The 18572-nt window shown below is 42.0% G+C and overlaps 2 protein-coding genes across 4 annotated transcripts in view; both read left to right on the top strand.

Moving 5' to 3' along the window:
- Positions 1–3388, top strand: part of tkfc (triokinase/FMN cyclase) — an 8850-nt gene extending 5462 nt beyond the window's left edge. For both annotated transcript variants that reach the window (XM_074699124.1, XM_074699125.1), the window contains exons 14-17: positions 1–82; positions 736–769; positions 860–952; positions 1023–3388. The exon at positions 1–82 is cut by the window's left edge and continues 25 nt beyond it. In XM_074699124.1, the coding sequence (XP_074555225.1) occupies positions 1–82; positions 736–769; positions 860–952; positions 1023–1187 (374 nt within the window). In that variant the 3' untranslated portion in view covers positions 1188–3388. The remainder of the gene's footprint in view (positions 83–735; positions 770–859; positions 953–1022) is intronic.
- A 193-nt stretch (positions 3389–3581) lies between these two features.
- Positions 3582–17472, top strand: LOC141811057 (circularly permutated Ras protein 1). Of its 2 annotated transcripts, XM_074698910.1 has the most exons (19): positions 3582–4677; positions 7448–7499; positions 7688–7741; positions 8145–8276; positions 8355–8441; positions 8526–8611; positions 8693–8890; positions 9869–9913; positions 10007–10096; positions 10190–10341; positions 10422–10503; positions 10596–10723; positions 10799–10883; positions 10980–11086; positions 11188–11300; positions 11415–11526; positions 11648–11788; positions 11872–11965; positions 16513–17472. In XM_074698910.1, exons 2-19 carry the CDS (start codon positions 7448–7450, stop codon positions 16642–16644), a joined length of 1890 nt encoding a protein of 629 aa, XP_074555011.1. In that variant the 5' UTR covers positions 3582–4677; the 3' UTR covers positions 16645–17472. The 2 variants fall into 2 exon arrangements, with proteins under 2 accessions (XP_074555011.1, XP_074555012.1); XM_074698911.1 differs by lacking the exon at positions 3582–4677 and having other exon boundaries at positions 4690–7499; positions 8358–8441.
- The last annotated feature ends 1100 nt before the right edge of the window (positions 17473–18572 follow it).

The following is an 18572-nucleotide window of genomic DNA, read 5'->3' as shown; positions in this document are numbered from 1 at the left end:
CAGCAGGTCATGTGACTGAGAGGCGGAGCAATGCTGCCGCCTGGGCTACTGCAATGCATGCTGGGGCACAGGCCATGAGGAGGTGTGTACTTCCTCTATGTCTTAACTGTCAAAGCCCCATATGTGCGCCCACCCAGCAGTCAGGGACCCAGCATTCTAGAAGCCTCCTTCACTGTTGCCATGCAAAAAACATGAGTTTCTCTTTTCAAAATTACTAATTAGAACAGCTTGTGGGCCTTTCTGTGTGGAGTTTGCATGTTTTCCCCCGTGCATGTGTGGGTTATCTCTGGGTACTCCGGCTTCCTCCCACAGTCCAAAAACATGCTCAACAGGTTAATTGATCACTCTAAATTGTCCCTAGGTGTGAGTGTGTGCGTGAATGGTTGTCTGTCTCTATTTGTCAGCCCTGTGATTGGCTGGCGACCAGTTCAGGGTGTACCCCACCTCTCGCCCAATGACTGCTGGGATAGGCTCCAGCCACGCGCGACCCTGAACAGGATTAGCAGTTCAGAAAATGGATGGATGGAGTTCTTGTTCAGAGCAGCATGTAAACGTTAAAATTAGGATAGAAACCAAATGATGCCCCTGGAAAGGTTCAAAGTCTGACAGTAATGCTGAGCCAGCCATGTTAACAGAACAGTAACAGAAACAGGAAACCACTTAAAGGTCAACATGAAGCAGCTCTGATCGTGTGGTTTGATGTAAATCAGGTCTGATATGTAAACCGTGTTTCAGGTACGGTGGAGCTGATCCTGGAGACAGAACCATGGTGAGAAAACACTCTTTCACTTTCCCTTCTATGAAAAACATCTAAGTTACACTGAGAGACCTCTTCAGTCCGTGTTCTGTCCTTCTGTAGTTGGACGCTCTGTGTCCTGCTGTGGACGAGCTCATGAAGCTCACATCAGCAACCCCTGGTGGAGAGATGACTGTACTACAGAATGCTGTGCAGGTACTGTACTTAGATTTTTAGAATTTTTGAAGGATTTTATTTTTACTCATTCTTCCTTTTCTTCTTTTAGAAAGCTGTAACGGGAGCGGAGTCAACTCGTGACCTCACAGCGAGGGCGGGGCGAGCCAGCTACATCGCAGCCGAGAGGGTCACCATGCCTGATCCGGGTGCTGTGGCTGTGGCCGCCATCTTCAAAGCAGTGCTGCAGTCATTAGAAGAACAGACGTCAGCCTAAAAAGGGTTTTATCAACAGGATGCCTTCAGGATGAAAACCTTTAATGTGAAATGACAACAAAAAAATAAAAGAGCAGATACATCAATGGATGCCTGTAAAATGATCAGCCATGATACTAGGAATGCTTTTGGCATGTCCCTTCAAAAGAACAATTTTAGAAACACTTAAAGCCAATCAAATGAACACAAGCATTGAATTGAAAAGAATCAGAAAATAAAAACAATAAATAACTTTTATTTATAAAGTGCTGTCAACAAAGCCTGCCACTGCTCTACTTCACCTCCCACAACATCAACAGCCCACCAACTTCCATGCACCTGTGGCAAGTTTCACAGCCCTGGTAAGAAAACTAAAGCTATAAAAAGACAAATCTGGAAGAAAATACAGATTTTGATCCTGTTTGGATGGATTCATTGACAGCGTGCCAGCTTAATATACATGCCTGATATGTGGCAAGACATCAGCAAACAACAAAAAAATGAATAATGATGAGCTGAGCTATGTAACTAATACATGTCATAGAAATCAAGTATTCTTTCAATGCATGTAAAACGTTTGCAAATTCATTTGGTTTAATTTTTTAAAATTTTTTGCAAATTCTTAAAATTTAAAAATTGTTTTACAATTTTTGCTGATTAGTTGAATAAACATTTTGGAAAGTTTTGCAAGGTTTTTGAGATTTATAAAATTTTTGGAAAGTGTCAATCAAACAAAATTTCTACCAGACATTGGTATAAACTCAATAATCCACACATGAAAAGAAATCACAACATTCAAGTCCATAAATAATGATTATGTGGAATTAAGTACGATAACACAGGAAAAAAGTATTGAGCACACTAACTGAGACTCATCTAATAGTTAGTGGAGAAGCCTTTGTTTGCAATGACAGCTTCCAGAAGCTTCTTGTATGTTTGAACTAATGGCCCACACTGCTCAGGTGTAATTTTGGTCCATTCCTCTGCACAGATTGTCTTCAAATCTAGAATATTCTTTGGTGCCCTCTGGTGAACCCTTTTCTTTACTTCTTTCCACAAATGTTCAGTTGGATTGAAGTCAGGTGATTGACTAGGCCATTCTAACAGATTGATTTTCTTTTTTTGAAACCATTTGAGAGTCAACTTTGCTGTGTGCTTTGGATCGTTGTCCTGCTGGAAGGTCCAGCCACGTCTCATCTTCATCATCCTGGTGGATGGCAGCAGATTCATATCAAGAATTCCCCATACATGGCTCCATTCATTGCTCCGTCAGTTATATGAAGTTTGCCAATACCATGAGATGAGAAACAACCCCATGCCATGATGCTCTCACCTCCAAACGTCACTGTTGGTATAGCGTTTTTTGCTGATGTGCAGTGCCATTTCTCCTCCAAACATAGTACGTAGTATGACAGCCAAAAAGTTCAATTTTGGTCTCATGTGACCAGACAACATTCTCCCAGTATTCTACAGGCTTGTCAGGATGCCATTTAGCAAACTTTAAACCAGCTTCAACATGCCTTTTCTTGAGGAATGGAGTCTATACAGGCCATGGCAGTGTAGTGCATTGCCTATTGTTTTCTCTGTAACAATTGTACCTGCTGCCTCCAAGTCTTTCTGGAGCACTTTCAGGGTGGTCCTTGGCTCGTTGAGTACTCTTCTGATTATCTTTTTGACTCCCTGGTCAGAAATCTTGCGAGGAGCTCCTGTGCGTGGCCTGTTGATGGTAAGGTGGTGCTTCTTCCACTTGCGAATAATGGCCCCAACAGTGCTGACTGGGATATTCAGGTGCTTTGATATAAGCCTGTAACCAGTTCCATTCTGATGCTGAGCAACAATCAGGTTGTGAATGTCTTCAGAGAGCTCTTTGCCTTTACCCATCATGAGGTGTGTGCTATTTAACTGCTTGGTGAAGAAACAACCTTTTTTATAGGACCATCAATTTGCTCTAGCCCAGCTCAAGTTGGTTTGCACTAATTGGAAGTTCAAATAATAATTACTGACAGATTGCAGGTGGTATGGTGCATTTCCTTGCCAAAGTATACAGCCTTTCCATGGTGTGTTCAATTCTTTTTACCTATGTTATCAAATTGAATTCCACATAATCATTACTTATGGACCTGAACGTTGTGATTTCTTTTCATGTGTGGATTATTTGAGTTAATATCAATGTCTGCTAAAAATTTAGGAAAAAAGTTGACTCATTCAATACGTATTTTCCCCACTGTATATATATATATATATGTATATATATATATATATATATATATATATATATATATATATATATATATATATATATATATATATATATATATATATATATATATATATATATATATACTTTATGAAAAGTCTAAAGATATATATATATATATATATATATATATATATATATATATATATATATAGAGAGAGAGAGAGAGAGAGAAATAGAAATACAGATAGATAGATAGATAGATAGATAGATAGATAGATAGATAGATAGATAGATAGATAGATAGATAGATAGATAGTTGCTGAATTAGATCCAAATACAATAATTAGTTACGAATGTATTAACATCAGCAGTGTCCATTTTAGCATTTTACATGAAAAATTATGCAACTTATTCAGTAGAGACAGCTTAACCACAGGAACTAACTAAAATTGCTTTCAATACATTTTTTTCTAGAGAACTAGGCTCAGCTATAATGTTACACTGTAAAAATGCTGCAAAATTTTAATAAAAATAGTACATATTGATATCAAAGTTATCCTGGGTTGTTCAGAGGTTAAATTATGAATAAGATATTATTAACTCCTAGCCTTCTAGTGAGGTGAAACATATAAATTTATCATTTTTTGTGTTCATGGCATATTTTGATTAAAACGTCTAAAGATATATTTGCACATTTGAAAGTACATACAGATGATAGATAACATAAATACATTCCTCTGATGGTTATTAAGTGTCTATAAGAGTATTTCCTGCTTAGTTTATTTATGAAAATTCTAAAGATGAAGAAAGTTCAGATTAAAAAAAGCCCATCATCTCTATGGTGGTCTGGTTTGCTTTTGTCATCTCATGATTTAAATTTAGACAAGTCAGAAACACCTCAAAGTGGCTTTGTGGTGTGCTATGGAGATAAAGCTGCACACAAAGTTAAAGCACACTTTTATGACAAAAAATGTTTGAATTTAATCAATGAAATAACCGTGTTTCTCTTTGTTGTTACACAGCTGTTGATACACAGTCTGAACACTGGCATTGGTCTATTTGGGAGTTGGGATTTTGCCTCCTTTGTTAATGATTAAAACAATTCTTGATACAAATCTTTTCCTCTTTCTTCTCTTCCTTATAGCTTTCATTTCTCTTTCTCTCTTCATCTCACTTATCAACTTCCTGACACGAGCACTGTGCTGGTTTTCAGACTTTGAACACAGCCTACACACTCATACAGACGAGACCTGCTAATACACTCACATACTTTCAGTTTTAGAGACACAGCTGAAGACAGCACGCAGTGAAGGTAACTCTTTTCTTCTTTAAACGTGTGTGTGTGCGAGTTTGTGTGTTCACAGAAATGAACCCTGAAGACAAAGCTCTATGTTAAACAAAAAGTGTAAAAACTTTTCGATAGAGTGTAAAAAGTTAAGTTACCTGACTTTATTTATTATTCTATGTAGGTGTAACCATGCCTCCGGATACAAAATCACAAGAAGCATTTGAGCGTCAATGAGTACAGTCAGTAATGCTGAATGTACGAGCAGGACGTGTGACATTATTGGCTGTAATCTATGGTTTGAAATGTCGATGAAGTTGTAGAATGGATACTAAAGGTTGCTGGAGGTTCACTGGTGATAAAAAGTTGTCCACAGGAACCATTTACTGTGTGGGGCCGGAAAGAACAGGGAAGAGTCCTGTTATCATGACGACAGTCTGAGACTCAGAGCACTCACAAAGACCTTCAAAAGAATTCTGAATGAACTGTAGTACAAGGTCTAAGGCTGTGTGGGTTGGGCTGCTCACCTTTAAGTATCCAGAGATTTGGTAGGAGCCCAGAGTCCCGGGTTTTCAAAGGGTTCTCTATGTTCCTTAGATTTCCAAAGTTGCCAGTGTCCAGAGTTCTCAGGGGTCCAAGTATCTTGAGTTTCTATCAGGGTCTGACTCTTCAGAGTTTCTCAAGGTGTACAGTTATCCAGAGTTCCCAAACTGATCTAAGTATCCAGAGTTTCTTATGGGTGTCTGAGTATCCAGAATCTCCAGAGAGGTCAAAATGCCTAAGGTTTCCAAGCTGTTTTAGTTTCCAGAGTTTCCAAAGGATATCTTGTGGTTCTTAATTTCCCAAAGGCTGGAAGCGTTCAGGTTTCCAAAGCTATCAAAGTGTCATGTTTCTCGAGTTTTCATCAGGGTCTGAGTAATGAAAGTTTCTCAATGGGTATAGGTGTCCAGAATTTCCAAAATGCCTAGGGGTTTTAGTGGTCCAGTGTTTAAAAAGGGGTCAAACTGTCTGGACTTTCCAAATGTGTCTAAGCATCCAAAGTCTCCAAAGGGTCTTAGGGCCTAGAGTTTCTAAAGATGTATAATTGCCCAGAGTCTCCAAATGGATCAAAGAGTCAGTAGTTTTTTAAAGGGCCTTGAGAATCCAGAGTTGCTGAGGGGATGTACATTTTCTGGAGTTTCTCAAGAGGTCTAAGTATCCAGATTTTCCAAAGTACCAAGGGGTTTCCACTGTTTGGAAAGGGGTCACAGTGTTTGGACCTTCCAAAGGTCTCTAAGCAATCAGAGTCTCCAAAAGGGGTCTTAGTGTCTAAAAGTACTAAAAGGGTCTGAGGGTCCAAAGTCCCAAATTGGGTCAAAGTATCTTTTGTTTCCGAGGGGTCCTGAGTTTCCAGAGTTATCCAAGCTGTTTGACCACTCAGATTTGCCAAAGGGATCAAAGAGTCTTTAGTGTTCCAGAGAAGTCTAGGTTTCAAGTGTTTCTAAAAGGATCTAAGTATCTTGAGTTTTTAACCAGATCCAAGTATTGAGAGTTTCACAAAGGGTCTAGGTGTCCAGAGTTTCCAAAGTGCCTAAAGGTTTTGGTGTTCAGTGTTTAAAAAGGGGTCAAAGTATTTGGGCTTTCCAAAGGTGTCTGAGCATCCAGAGTCTCCAAAGGGGTAAAAGTACCTGATGTTTCTGAAGTGGTCCACAGTTTCAAGGACTTAAAGTGTCCAAAGTTTGTTGAGGTGTCTTTGTGTCTAGAGTTTCCTAAGGGGCCAGGGTGTCTAGACTTCAACAAGGGTCTTAGTGCCAAATTTTCCTAAAAGGTTTGAGAATCCTCTTGAGTACCCTTTTAGCATCTAGAGCTTCTCAAGGATTTTTAGTTTCTAGAGTATTCAGAGTTTCCAAATTGGTTTGCGTTTTAAGATTAAAGCTGGTATTGAGTTTTATTTAGGGGTCCCTTAAACTGAAAAATATTATTTATATTTTAGACATGATCCCGCCTAGCATGCCTCTACATTGTTTCTGCGGCTCACCCACTCATATTGTTGCTTCTACAAGGGGTTTCCACTCTGCTCCTGTGGTGACGTACCTACAGGACTGGTGTACTTAGCCGTGCAAGCTAAACCACACCCATTCCTCCTACACTCCTGTGGTTTTGCTTCAGTGTCGCAGAGTCAACGTTGGGTTGGAGGCAGACATTCTAAACCAACCATTTCACTTAAACATTTGATTGTACAGCTCAAAGACTTGGTGTTGTACAGCTGAAACACTTTCACAACCTCTTCCTGTCGGGGTCAGATTCTGGATCATACTTTAAGCGCTGGTTCTTCTAGAGAGCTTGCCGTGCTTTTTAAGTTTTCCCACCTCTGCATTTGGCTGCACTAATCTTAAGCAGGTTGATGATGAAGTTGGAAGCTGCGATGTCCCTCTGTGATTTTTAGGCCATAGGTTGATGATAAGACATAAATCACAGGTTTGTTGAGCTAACTGGTGAACTTAGTGAACACCCTCTGAGGCTGAGATAAATTCATTTAGGCCACTGTCACCCATGTTTTTGTCTTTTCCCTGACAGTTATTCAAACAGGAAATGACTTCTTCTGTGGTGTTACTCACCCATCTGTCAACCAGAAAAATAACAAACAGTAACACTCAGCACATGATGCCAGGAAGCTGATCTCTCATCGACATTTTGCTGATTTTTCATCCTTTCTCGTATTTCTGTCATTTTGACTTATTTGAGTCTTAAAGATGGGAGGAATAAGTCTAGTTCTCTCTGACTAAAGGCTTTTTATTGACATTTTTGATTGGTTTAGATGGAATTCGCCTGCAGTCATGTGGTGTGTAACTGGAGGCCAGATGGAGCGTGTGAGTGCAATGATCTTTTAATTTAAGCATAAGATTTTACAAGTTTTAAACCACACTTTTCCGCCTCTTTTCCCAATTTTTGCCATGTGTTTTGATTCTTTGATGCTTGAATTTTGAAGCACTGCTTAAATGTCGTATTTTCATCTTCACATCTGATTTCAAACCAGTTCTTTCTTCTATGTCTGCAGGTCCCTCCTTCAACAACAATTATGACAACATCGTGAATGTTACACAGCTAGAAGGTGAATAAGTCCTCTCTCCACATGTGCACAAAAAGCTCAGCATGGAGAAAGAGTTGTTTTTCTGTCTGAAGCGTTAATCAGATTCTCGGGAGGATTGCAGAAAAATAACAGGAAATTGTATTCAGCAGAGATACATGTGAGATAATGTACATGTATGAGTCTACGTGTGTGTGTGTGTGTGTGTGTGTGTGTGTGTGTGTGTGTGTGTGGTGGAGCAGGAGGGGGAGCGGTGCTCGAATCTGCATGAGAAGCAGAAACACAAAGAGAGAAGAGATTAAAAGAGGGGAAATCCACATGTAGATTATCCTAATTCACAACAGCAAACAGCGAAAAGAACCTTTTTTTCTAATCCAGGATTTAAAATATGAAACATAACGCAATCTTTTCTCTCTACTTTCCTCAGGCCCTCTTCCTCCTCCCTTGCCTCCTCGTCGTCTCAGAAAACCTCGTCCCACGTCTCTGCCTCTTCCTCCTCTCCTGCCCTTCCTGCCTCCACCTGTTCCCACCTCCCTCCCTCCTCCTGTCCCACCCCGAGGTGAGATTTCTTAACTCCTTTAACATGAAGGTGAGTGTTTGAGAGAAGCATTCTCCATCTTTGTTTCTTTGTTCACAGCAGACAAGCAGGATGGACAGAGCAGGCTGACCGCAAACGTCAACGTCGTCTTGATCAGTGTTGGAAAACTGGTGGAGATCAGTGAAGGTGCACCCTCACCCAATGACACACACACACACAAAGAAACACCTGTTTCAATGTTATTTAACTTGATTCACTTTGTCTGAACAGCATCATGTGTGGAGAGCGGTCAGAGCCCGGTGATTTGTGGGAAATGTAGTGCAGCCTTGTCCTGTCTGAGTTTTATCCAGAGGAATGTACGTTGTCATCTCTCTTTCCATCTCTTGATGCTGTGAGAAGAAAAGCGTGTTTCAAACCCCTCCTGTCCTCTTCTTCAGGTCTGGGTGTGTGAGTTCTGCAGACATGAGAACGGTGTGAACGACAGCGTGGAGAGAGTGTGTGTGGGTGTGCTGGCAGGTGTGCACAGCGATGACATTTACCTGCCCAGTCAGAGCGACGACGTGTACCAGAACCTGGAGGACACGATGGTGGTGTTCTGCGTGGACATTTCTGGCAGCATGAGTGTCACGACAGAGGTGTGTGTGGGAGGTCAGCAGGTTTTAACTCAAATTTGAAAAAGTCATTTCCATGAAAGTTAGCATCAATAGCCACCAATGCTAAACAGACTCAAACTAGGACTAGGACTTTGAGTCAAGACAGAAGCGTTTCCAGCCTGGCACAGACTTAATTACTCAGTACTTTTGAAGATCTCAGGGTTATGAGTTTTGCATGAAAAAAAGAACTGCTGAGCTGACTCACAGGGGGGCACTCTGGAGCTGTGATCGAGAAGGCCTTCCTTAACTCTGCTTCTTTGCTCCTTCTTGCTCTGTCAACTGTGAGTTAGGACAGTTACAGTTGCAAACAAGAAAGTGTACAGTGCAAGTATTTCAGTAAGAATATATCAAATAGAATCAGTCATCTCTTAAAGTACAAAGGGACTCTGTGGATCATATAGAGTTAGGTAATTCATTCACCATTTGGGAACAGCAGAGGAAAAGAGTCTGGCTACAGATTCAGAGCCGTGCTGGGCTGGGAGCACCAGACCTCTTTCACAAGCAGAGTGTAGTGGGCAAGAAGGAGTGTAGACCTGGATGAGGGACCCCAGGTAGGCAGGAGCTGATCTTGTCAATGTTTTGTAAGCCAGAAGAAGAGCTTTGAATTTGATTGGAGCTGCTACTGGAAGCCAGTGAAGAGAGATTAACAGCAGGGTGACATGTGCTGTTTGGGGTACTTAAAGTCTATAAACATGTTTATTTCTGCTGTCATGGACATCTTAATGCTGTTGTTCAATGGATGTCAGACAGCTTCAAGTGGACACTCAAGAAACTGCAATTTTTATGATTGGACACAAGAAAAAAAAAAGAAAAATGGCCAGTTAATTAGCTTTTATCACCAAACAATATGTATAAACTCATCACGTTTTTTTTTTCTAAACTCACTCTCCTGCTATTCTAACTCATCAACTACTAACTTTCTAACTTCTTCAATCCTGTTGGTCTTTTTGTCCCTGCTAGGTGACAGCAAGCAATGGATCACAAGCACACATATCCAGGCTACAGGTACACAGAGATAAATTCCTACATCTACAGGTTTATTGTCATGTAGTCATGCAATCAAAGTATAATGTTCACATGACTGTTTTTCTCCCACAGGGTATGCAAGATGCCCTCAAGGGGGCGCTAACATCCATGCTGCAGCAGTCTCCTCACAGGAGAGTGGCTCTGGTCACGTTCAATGATGATGTAAGAGGAATAACACTCATATCCTTCATGTATTAAGTAAATTGTAGTCTGTGTGCACTTATAACTCCTCTCTATCCCTCTTGTCTTGTACAGGTTGTTATTTACGGCGATGGTACCAGTGTTCCCCTCACCCTCAGGGATTGGGCGTTGGTGGATTATGACCATATATGGCAGCAGAGCGTGGCTTACAGCGTGCCACACTGTATTGCTGAGACCTACAACCAGCTTATTCAGAGAGTCCAGGAGTAAGTGACCGCTCAGGGTGCTTTTTAGTCTTCCTGTCAGCACCAGAAGTAGTTAAAGTTCTACATTTCTGCACCCACAGCCTCAGAGAACATGGGGCGACCTGTCTTGGTTCTGCAGCTTTGGCTTCAGTCGCGATTGCATCGAGGTACCCAGGGTCAAAGGTGAGTGATGGAGCTAAAGAAACTGCCCATAACTTTGGACATTTAGATGTGTTTTTTAAGATACACTGCACCCTGATGTCTCTGTTTTTCAGGTGATTTTGTGCTCTGACGGCAGAGCCAACATGGGCTTGGGTGAGATAGAGAATACTCCCTCTCCATCCTTGTCATCCCTTGCTTCGTATTTCTACAAGAAACTGTCTCTAGAGGCCGTGAAGAGCGGGTAAGAAAACAGATATATGATGAACACAATGGTTTTTTGCAAAGAGACAATGCTCTTTCTGTCCTGTCCCCCCAGAGTCATCATATCCGTGATGACTTTTGAAGGAACAGATTGTCGTTTGGCTGAAATTGGGAGACTTGCAGACACTACTGGAGGAAGGGTGAGAGTTTGTAATAATCTGGGATTGAAACAGTCTTAAAGCATCGGTGTGATTCAGATAACTCATTTCCAAACGTCTGTTACATCTCCTGAACAGGTGAACACAGTGAGCATTGGTACAGTTGCCAAAGAGATCCAGATGGCCTCCATGGATAACGTCCTTGCAACAGGAGTGACTGTCACATTACATGCTCCTGAAGGAGTGTGAGTTATGTTACAACAGGAAGTTGGCACAGTTACTCGCCCATAAGAAGATAGGCACCAGAATCACCATTAGAGGTCTCTTCCCTCTCTTTCCTTTGCAGTTATTTTCCATATGAGGGTGAAAAAGTCCACCAACTGGTGAAAGAAATTGGGAATGTCACCAAGGGCATGGAGCTCACCGTCCAGTTTGCTGTCAAACCAGAGTTTATGGGAGGTAAAACGATAGGCCGACCAAATTAAACCTGACATTTTCTCTGGACAGCGACTTCCATTTTTAAAGAGAATAAGAAAACTATTTAAATGTGTGCTATCAACGTTCATGTGACAGTTTTCCTCCAGAGAAGCACACTTCCCTTCCAAGTCCAGCTGAGCTTCAAGACCAGAGACCAACAGAAGGTCACGCGCATTGTTACAGAGCAACGTCCTGTTACGACCTGCAGGTAAAACACTGCGAACCACAGTCTCGTGGTGTTTTCAAGTTTTTATCCAAAGCAAAAAAGAGATTGGTGATATACTGTTCAGTCAAAGGTTGGTTATGATCAACTGTGTGTCTTTTCAAAGTGGGGTCCGAGCTGGTATCCTCAACACGGCGGTTCTTGGTGTCCACTGCGCTCAACTCTGTGCCAGACTAACCATAGAGGGTCGAGTTCATGAAGCTCAACAGCAACTAAAAGTACAGCAAGACCTGCTCCATCACATCAGGTACAAGCTTTGGCAGAGGTGATCATCAAAGTGAAGATGTGGTGAATGATCGTAGTCGTGAATTTCCTGTTTGTGTTCTGTAGTCAGCAGAGGCCGGTCCAACATGAAGACAATATCTACGGCAACTGGATGGACACCATGACTTCAGTCTTTCATAATATCTCCACAGACTCTCAGGTTCTCATTCAATTCATTTAAGATCAGTAGATATACAGCATGATCTAAATTCTGCATGTTTCCAAGGTGAATTAGCATGTTTTAGCTGCCAAAGAGGGCAGTTTAGTGTGTTTTTCTGTTTAGGAAGGCTGTGTATTTTGGCTCCCAACAGGGCACCTTGCTCCAGAGGGTATTTTAGTGCAGCATGGCTCAGAAGGAAGCACCTTAGCACAAGTATCTGCCTTCAAAGACAGCATTTTAGGGTGTGTTTTGCCTCCACAGAGGACATTTTATGCACTTTTTGGGCTTCCAAGAGGGGACTTAAGTGCACATTTTGACTCTACAGGGAACATTGGTGTGGTTTTTGCACAAGGGGGACTTAATTGTGTGTATTGGCTCCCTAAAGAGAGCTGTAGTGCACAATTGACCCAAGAGGGCAGTCTAGCATGCATTTTGGGCTCCTATGAAAGCACTTAAGGGTGTTTTGGTTCTCAAAAAGACACTATACTGTGCAGTTTGGGATCTCTAAAGCAGTCATTCCCAAAGGTGGGTTGCCAGAGATTTTTTATGGGTCATCAAATTATTTTTCAAAATGTTTACACGAAATTCATGCTTTCCTTAACCAGAAGAAGTCTCCCCTTGCCAATTTGGTTACTGATAACTGTCATAGCTGGTTATGTTTTCATTGTGATGGGTCTTCGCCACAATGTTTGCTGTAACTGTAAACATTTAAAGGGATAGTTCAGTTTTTTTGAAGTGGGGTTGTATGAGCTCTATGTGACCACTAAGGACATTAGCTACAGTAGAAAGTTGTCTCCTCTCCCTCAGTAAGACACAAACTGTAATCGATGGTGACGAGGAAATAGACACTAACAGGGACAGACGGTACCAAATTCAAAGGCTATTTTCTCTGCCTACAAGAACTCAAACCAAAAAGTAATACCACAGTTTAAGAGTACGCTACATTAAATATTTTTTAAGTGCATTAAGTCTTCGGAAATATAAACATTTATCTGGACCTAACTAACTCATGTGTCCTTACACGCAGCACTAGTGCGCTCCGTCCCCCCTCCTCCTTTCAGCTGTAGGGAATGTAAACAAGCTATGCTTCGGGCGCTGGTTGTAGCCTCGTGTAGGTTTGATCAAGTATTTTAATTCTTTTGTTTGTACTCTAAGGATTGTGAGGCAGCGTAGGAAATTCAAAATGAGTGACTATGACAGCGACGATGAAGTTCCATTCACTTTGGAACCAAAAGGATACCTGTATGAACCGAAGTACACAGAAGAAGAGCTGCTACAGATGGCGACTGAAAGGAATACAGAGGAAACATCCACGGACACTGGACATCAAGATGCTGAGTGTTACTGCTGCCACGACAGTTGTTGTTGTTGCTGTTACAGGACACTCCAGAATTCAGAAGAGCAGGGAAATCTGTGTGATGAGTTATACAGACGGCTTTAGAGCCAGCAGTGTCCTCAGACAAAGCCTGAAGATTGTCTGTAACCAAGTTCCACTCGTGACAGCAGTAACACTCAGCATCCGTGGGCATTGAGTCACAGCTCAGACATTTTTTTAAATTTATTAATTTTTTTCTCCTTGTCCTGTTCAGCGTCACGACAACAGAATTATGGTCTGGCTGCTGTATTGTGCAGAACACATTTGCTTTTCCAAAGGGGGCCGTTAGTGTATAAGGCTCCCCTTGAGTGTTAAAATTACATTCTTTATTAGTGTTTTTGATATATATATTATACATAAATACACATACATATATATACATACACACACACATACATATATATGCACATATATATATACATACGCATACATGTATCCATACAGTTTCCCTCCCGTATATTGCCAAGTTTGAAGATTACTGCTTAACCACAACAAGGTGATATCAGGAAAGAAACAGTGATAAAGGGAAAGAGTGTAGAGAAGAGACTAGACAGAGGGGGAGAGAGAGACAACAAAACAACAGTAGAGAACAACCACAACAACTGGACAAATGACTACAGACAGGAGAAATAAACAACCAGCTACTGAGCCTGAAAAGAGACAGTATCCTGAGGTCTTTGACATCATAATCACAAGAAGAACCTGTGGAGAGATGAACTGGAGAAATCATGAGTAACAGTGAGCACATCAATTGTACCATTGTAAAAAGGTACATATACGTATATAGATCTATACACAGAAGCATATACTCACCTACACATATAGGGCTACAGGTGGCAGTATAGAAAATTGGGTTTGATTTAGGTCAGGTGATCATGCCAAGGTGTGATCATGCAGATGTGGCCCCGCTGCTCCCAGAGGCCAAACATGCACTGAGATAGCCCTCATCCCCGGGCGTCCCGCAGCCACAACAGAGCACAGGGCCCAGACAGACCACCACGGAGACAGCAGCACGCCAATCCAGGAGGAGGCAAGGGGGGAGCGTCCCGGGAAGGCTAGAGGCAGGCCCCCGACACTGCGGAGGGAGGAACTGAGGCCCACAGGCCCCGCTAGACGCAGGGCCCCCGATCGAGTGCAGGGGGTAGGACTAGGGGTCACCTGTGCCCAAGGGCCACTCACCCCCGAGGAGGGAGGGTTTGGCCAGGTACCCAGGACGATGGTCCGACCACAGAAGTCCTCTCCCCAAAAACCCAGTGTCCCCCGTACACAACCCCCAGTCCCAACCCACCCCATCCCCCTCTCATCTGTACCCCAGCTCACCAGCCCACCACCGTGGACCTAGTCCCCCCGCCACTCAGGTGCTGAAATACCCCTCCTTTTCCTCCTCACTCTCCAAAAAAGAAAAAAAAAGGATTAAATAAATAAATAAATAAATAAATAAGCAAATAAGTAAATATAAATCCATGGGCATCCCCCAGGGCGCCGCAGGACCCCCGCTGTGCCACTCGCCCAAAACCCAAGGCAGCGGATCCCCTTTACCCCATGCCCCAGGGCGCACCGTAGAAACAGGGGTGTGAGAAGAGCCCCCTACCCCACCTCCCCCGCTCTGTAGTGTGTGGATGTTTGTGATCCTAATGCAGTTAAAAAGAAAAGTTAAAATTGGGGAGTGGACGGCCGCGTAGCTCAGGGGGCAGTGCCCTTCAGGTGGTTAGCTCAAAGAGCCCTACCTACCACATACCACTTGGCCCACCCCAAGGGTCTCTGTGTGTGTTGTGTAGAGTAATTGGTACCATGTAGGGATGTCTAAGTGTAAGTAAAACTGAGGCGCAAGTCTTATCAGGGTGCAGCAGAAGTGGTCCCCAAGGACCTCCCCCACCGCACCTGACGATCATGCACCTCAAGGTCCTAAGTGTGTGGATGTTCGAGATGAGCTCAGACATTTACACCACTGAGTAGTTCAGACTCTATCTTGATGTCCAGTGTCCGCGGATGTTTCCTCTGTATTCCTTTCAGTCGCCATCTGTAGCAGCTCTTCTTCTGTGTACTCCGGTTCATACAGGTATCCTTTTGGTTCCAAAGTGAATGGAACTTCATCGTCGCTGTCATAGTCACTCATTTTGAATTTCCTACGCTGCCTCACAATCCTTAGAGTACAAACAAAAGAATTACAATACTTGATCAAACTTACACGAGGCTAAAACCAGCGCCCGAAGCATAGCTTGTTTACATTCCCTACAGCTGAAAGGAGGAGGGGGGACGGAGTGCACTAGCGCTGCGCGGAAGGATACATGACCAGTTAGTTAGGTCCGGATAAATGTTTATATTTCCAAAGACTTAATGCACTGAAAAATATTTTATGTAGCGTGCTCTTAAACTGTGGTATCACTTTTTGATTTGAGTTCTTGTAGGCAGAGAAAATAGCCTTTGAATTTGGTACGGTCTCTCCCTGTTAGCGCCTATTTCCTCGTCACTATCGATTACAGTTTGTGTCTTACTGAGGGAGAGGAGACAACTTTCTACTGTATCTAATGTCCTTAGTGGTCACATAGAGCTCATACAACCCCACTTCAAAAAAACTGAACTATCCCTTTAACTGTTTTTCAAACGTCTGAAGCCATGAGCTGGCACTACCCAAACAACCACCGTATGTTTCCTACTGTTTCACAGCACTCAGAGGAAAATGCTGTCACTGTGTCACCATCACACATATGAAAGAGCTGAGCCATTGATTACTTTGATTGTTTGTTTCCAAAAGAAAGATTTGAAGTCAGAATCAAAAGTATTTTCGGAGTGTAAGCCTAACACAGCTGTAATGCATTTGTCAAATATGTAAGGCCTGTCAGCTGGTAGAAAAGATGTACGATGATGCAGAAACATGATTAAAGAACCCTTCTTTATCTTTGCACAGTTATTTTGTCAATTGATTTACAGATTGGACATATTTTGGATTGGGTTGCCGTGGCTTGTTCCCAAAATAAAGTGGGTCACCTGAAAAACAGTTTGGGAAACACTGATCAAGAGGGCACTTAAGCATGCTGTTTGGTTCTCGAGAGGGCACTTTAGTGTGTTTTTCAACAATTCGGCCATGCGCATCACTGTTCAGGACAATTTTTAATCAGTCAATTAAAGACTGTCTCCTAAACACTGCTTTATGCTTCCTGTTACCCTGCAGACCCTCTCTGATGAAGCCGCTAAAGTGATGTACCAGATGAAGAGAGCCAGCAGTTTCAACTCCACCTACAGCAACTCCTCTGAGATCCAGAAGAAGGGGATGAAGAAGAAGCCCTTCATGGAAGGCTTGTGAAGCGATCTCCAGATATATGGATTCCTTCTGCTGACCAGCTTTGTGGAGATGCAGATTTGGCTCCTGCCCACGACGCCAAAAGAACCATAAGCTGGTTTAGCAACCTTGAAAAATCTAACCAAGTGTCCAGAGCTTCCATAACACCTCAGCAGACTGAATTAATGCAGTGATTCAAGCAAAAAGGGGGCTCCAAACAAGTACTGACAGCATATAAAGGGACAGACTTTTGAGGCCAACATTTCTGTTTTAGAGATCCTTTGTGAGACACTTGATTAGGACTTTTTCAATGACTATAAGCCATAAACATCAAAATTAATAGAAAGAAATGCTTGAAATATTTCACAGTGTGTACTAAATATGAGTTTCACTTTTTGGATTTAACTTCTCAGATTAACTTTTTCATCATAACTGCGACCGTTCTTTGTGTTATTGCCACCTCAAGCCCTCTCTAGACCCACAATGTGTACATTGACTTTCTTTGGTCCTGCAGTAGAGCCAATGCTATATTTGCCTTGGCTGTACAGTTATTACTGTATCTCTGTCACAGTTTGTTCAAAGAGAAAAATTCAAACAGCAATGGAAACCTAGGAATGTGTGTTTTCGATTGTTCAATGTTTCAATAAGGTAATCAAAAGCATATGACGTACCCCAGCAAAGCAAAATTGTTAAGTTGCCTCTCAATCTGTAACTCCTCAAGTTTTTTTCCAATCCAAAAAAAATTGAGTGCTGACAGAGAGCTGGGAGCTGTGCTTTCCATCAATACCAAACTTCATGTTTGATTACTGTTTACTGTATCATTAAAGAGGCTGCAAAGAGGATCTGTTTTAATTGGACTGCAGCGCCACCTTTTGGCCTGGACTCTCAAGCACACTGTGGTGAAGACTTGACTCTTACCGAGGCATGTGTTTGTTTTGATCTTCTTTTTGACTCTGCTTTTCTTTGTTCAAGACAACTTTTTACCAGATCCAACTCTGCGAGGTAAGGTGTCTGTAACGTGTATCCTGGTTCTGTCCTACCAGAGCTCATCTACCAACTCCAACCTCACCAAGCAGAGCTAACGTAACCTGGCTCTCCATTTTATTGATAGGCTCTCAAGTTTGAACAGACCACTGCAGAATAACTGCTGACTGTGGGTTGGAATCAACATTAGCACAAACAGAAAAACCCATGTTTTAGCCTTTAGCTTGTTTTTTAGCTTTTAGCTTGTTGTTTTTAGCTTTAAGCTTGTATTTTAGCCTTTAGCCTGTGTTTTAGCCTTTCACTGGTGTTCCAGCCTTGAGCCTGTGTGATTTAGCCTTTAGCTATAGTGACAATACAGGACAAGTGCAGTATATAATGAGACCATGACCATGAGACTGTTATTTTTGCTGTAGTGTCAACAGGCAGAGACAGACTCCTTTACATCGATTGGTTTGATATCGTATGTGCATCACTTTTGATGTAGTGATGTAATCACCACTGTCATAGGGTTTTGACCAATCAGAACCCATTATTTAACACCAGATGTTTGGGGAGCGAGTAGTTTGAGGGTCCAACTACCCAAGTTCAACTGAAAGAAACAGTAAGAGAAATTCATTTTGTGTGGATTTGGCACCCCCTATGAATAATTTATGAAGCTTTCAGTTAATCCAGACTTTGCCATCTTTAAATGTCACTGGAGAGGCATTTTCATCTATCTATCTATCTATCTATCTATCTATCTATCTATCTATATCTATCTATCTATCTATCTATCTATCTATCTATCTATCTATCTATCTATCTATCTATCCCTACTTCCACCCTGGTCACACATGGTAAATGTCAGGGTCGCAAACAGGTGCATGCAGATTCTTTAAAGAAAAAAAGGGATTTTGAGGAAAGAAAGTAATTTTTTTACTAAGATTATATTTTTTTTCACTACTAATCTAGATAAAACCATTTGACTC

The sequence above is a fragment of the Halichoeres trimaculatus genome, unplaced genomic scaffold (genome assembly GCF_033239565.1).
Source record: "Halichoeres trimaculatus isolate MK-OKI-2021-1 unplaced genomic scaffold, fHalTri1.1 fHalTri1_scaffold_22, whole genome shotgun sequence".
Lineage (NCBI taxonomy): Eukaryota > Metazoa > Chordata > Actinopteri > Labriformes > Labridae > Halichoeres > Halichoeres trimaculatus.
This window is presented reverse-complemented; position numbering and strand designations above follow the sequence as displayed.

Excerpts from the sequence above, each read along its gene's own strand:
- LOC141811057 (XM_074698910.1), top strand. The coding sequence starts at position 7,448 with ATGGAATTCGCCTGCAGTCATGTGGTGTGTAACTGGAGGCCAGATGGA. Across the intron at positions 7,742-8,144 it reads GAATGTTACACAGCTAGAAG|GCCCTCTTCCTCCTCCCTTG; the intron begins GTGAATAAGTCC and ends TACTTTCCTCAG. Across the intron at positions 9,914-10,006 it reads CACACATATCCAGGCTACAG|GGTATGCAAGATGCCCTCAA; the intron begins GTACACAGAGAT and ends TTTCTCCCACAG.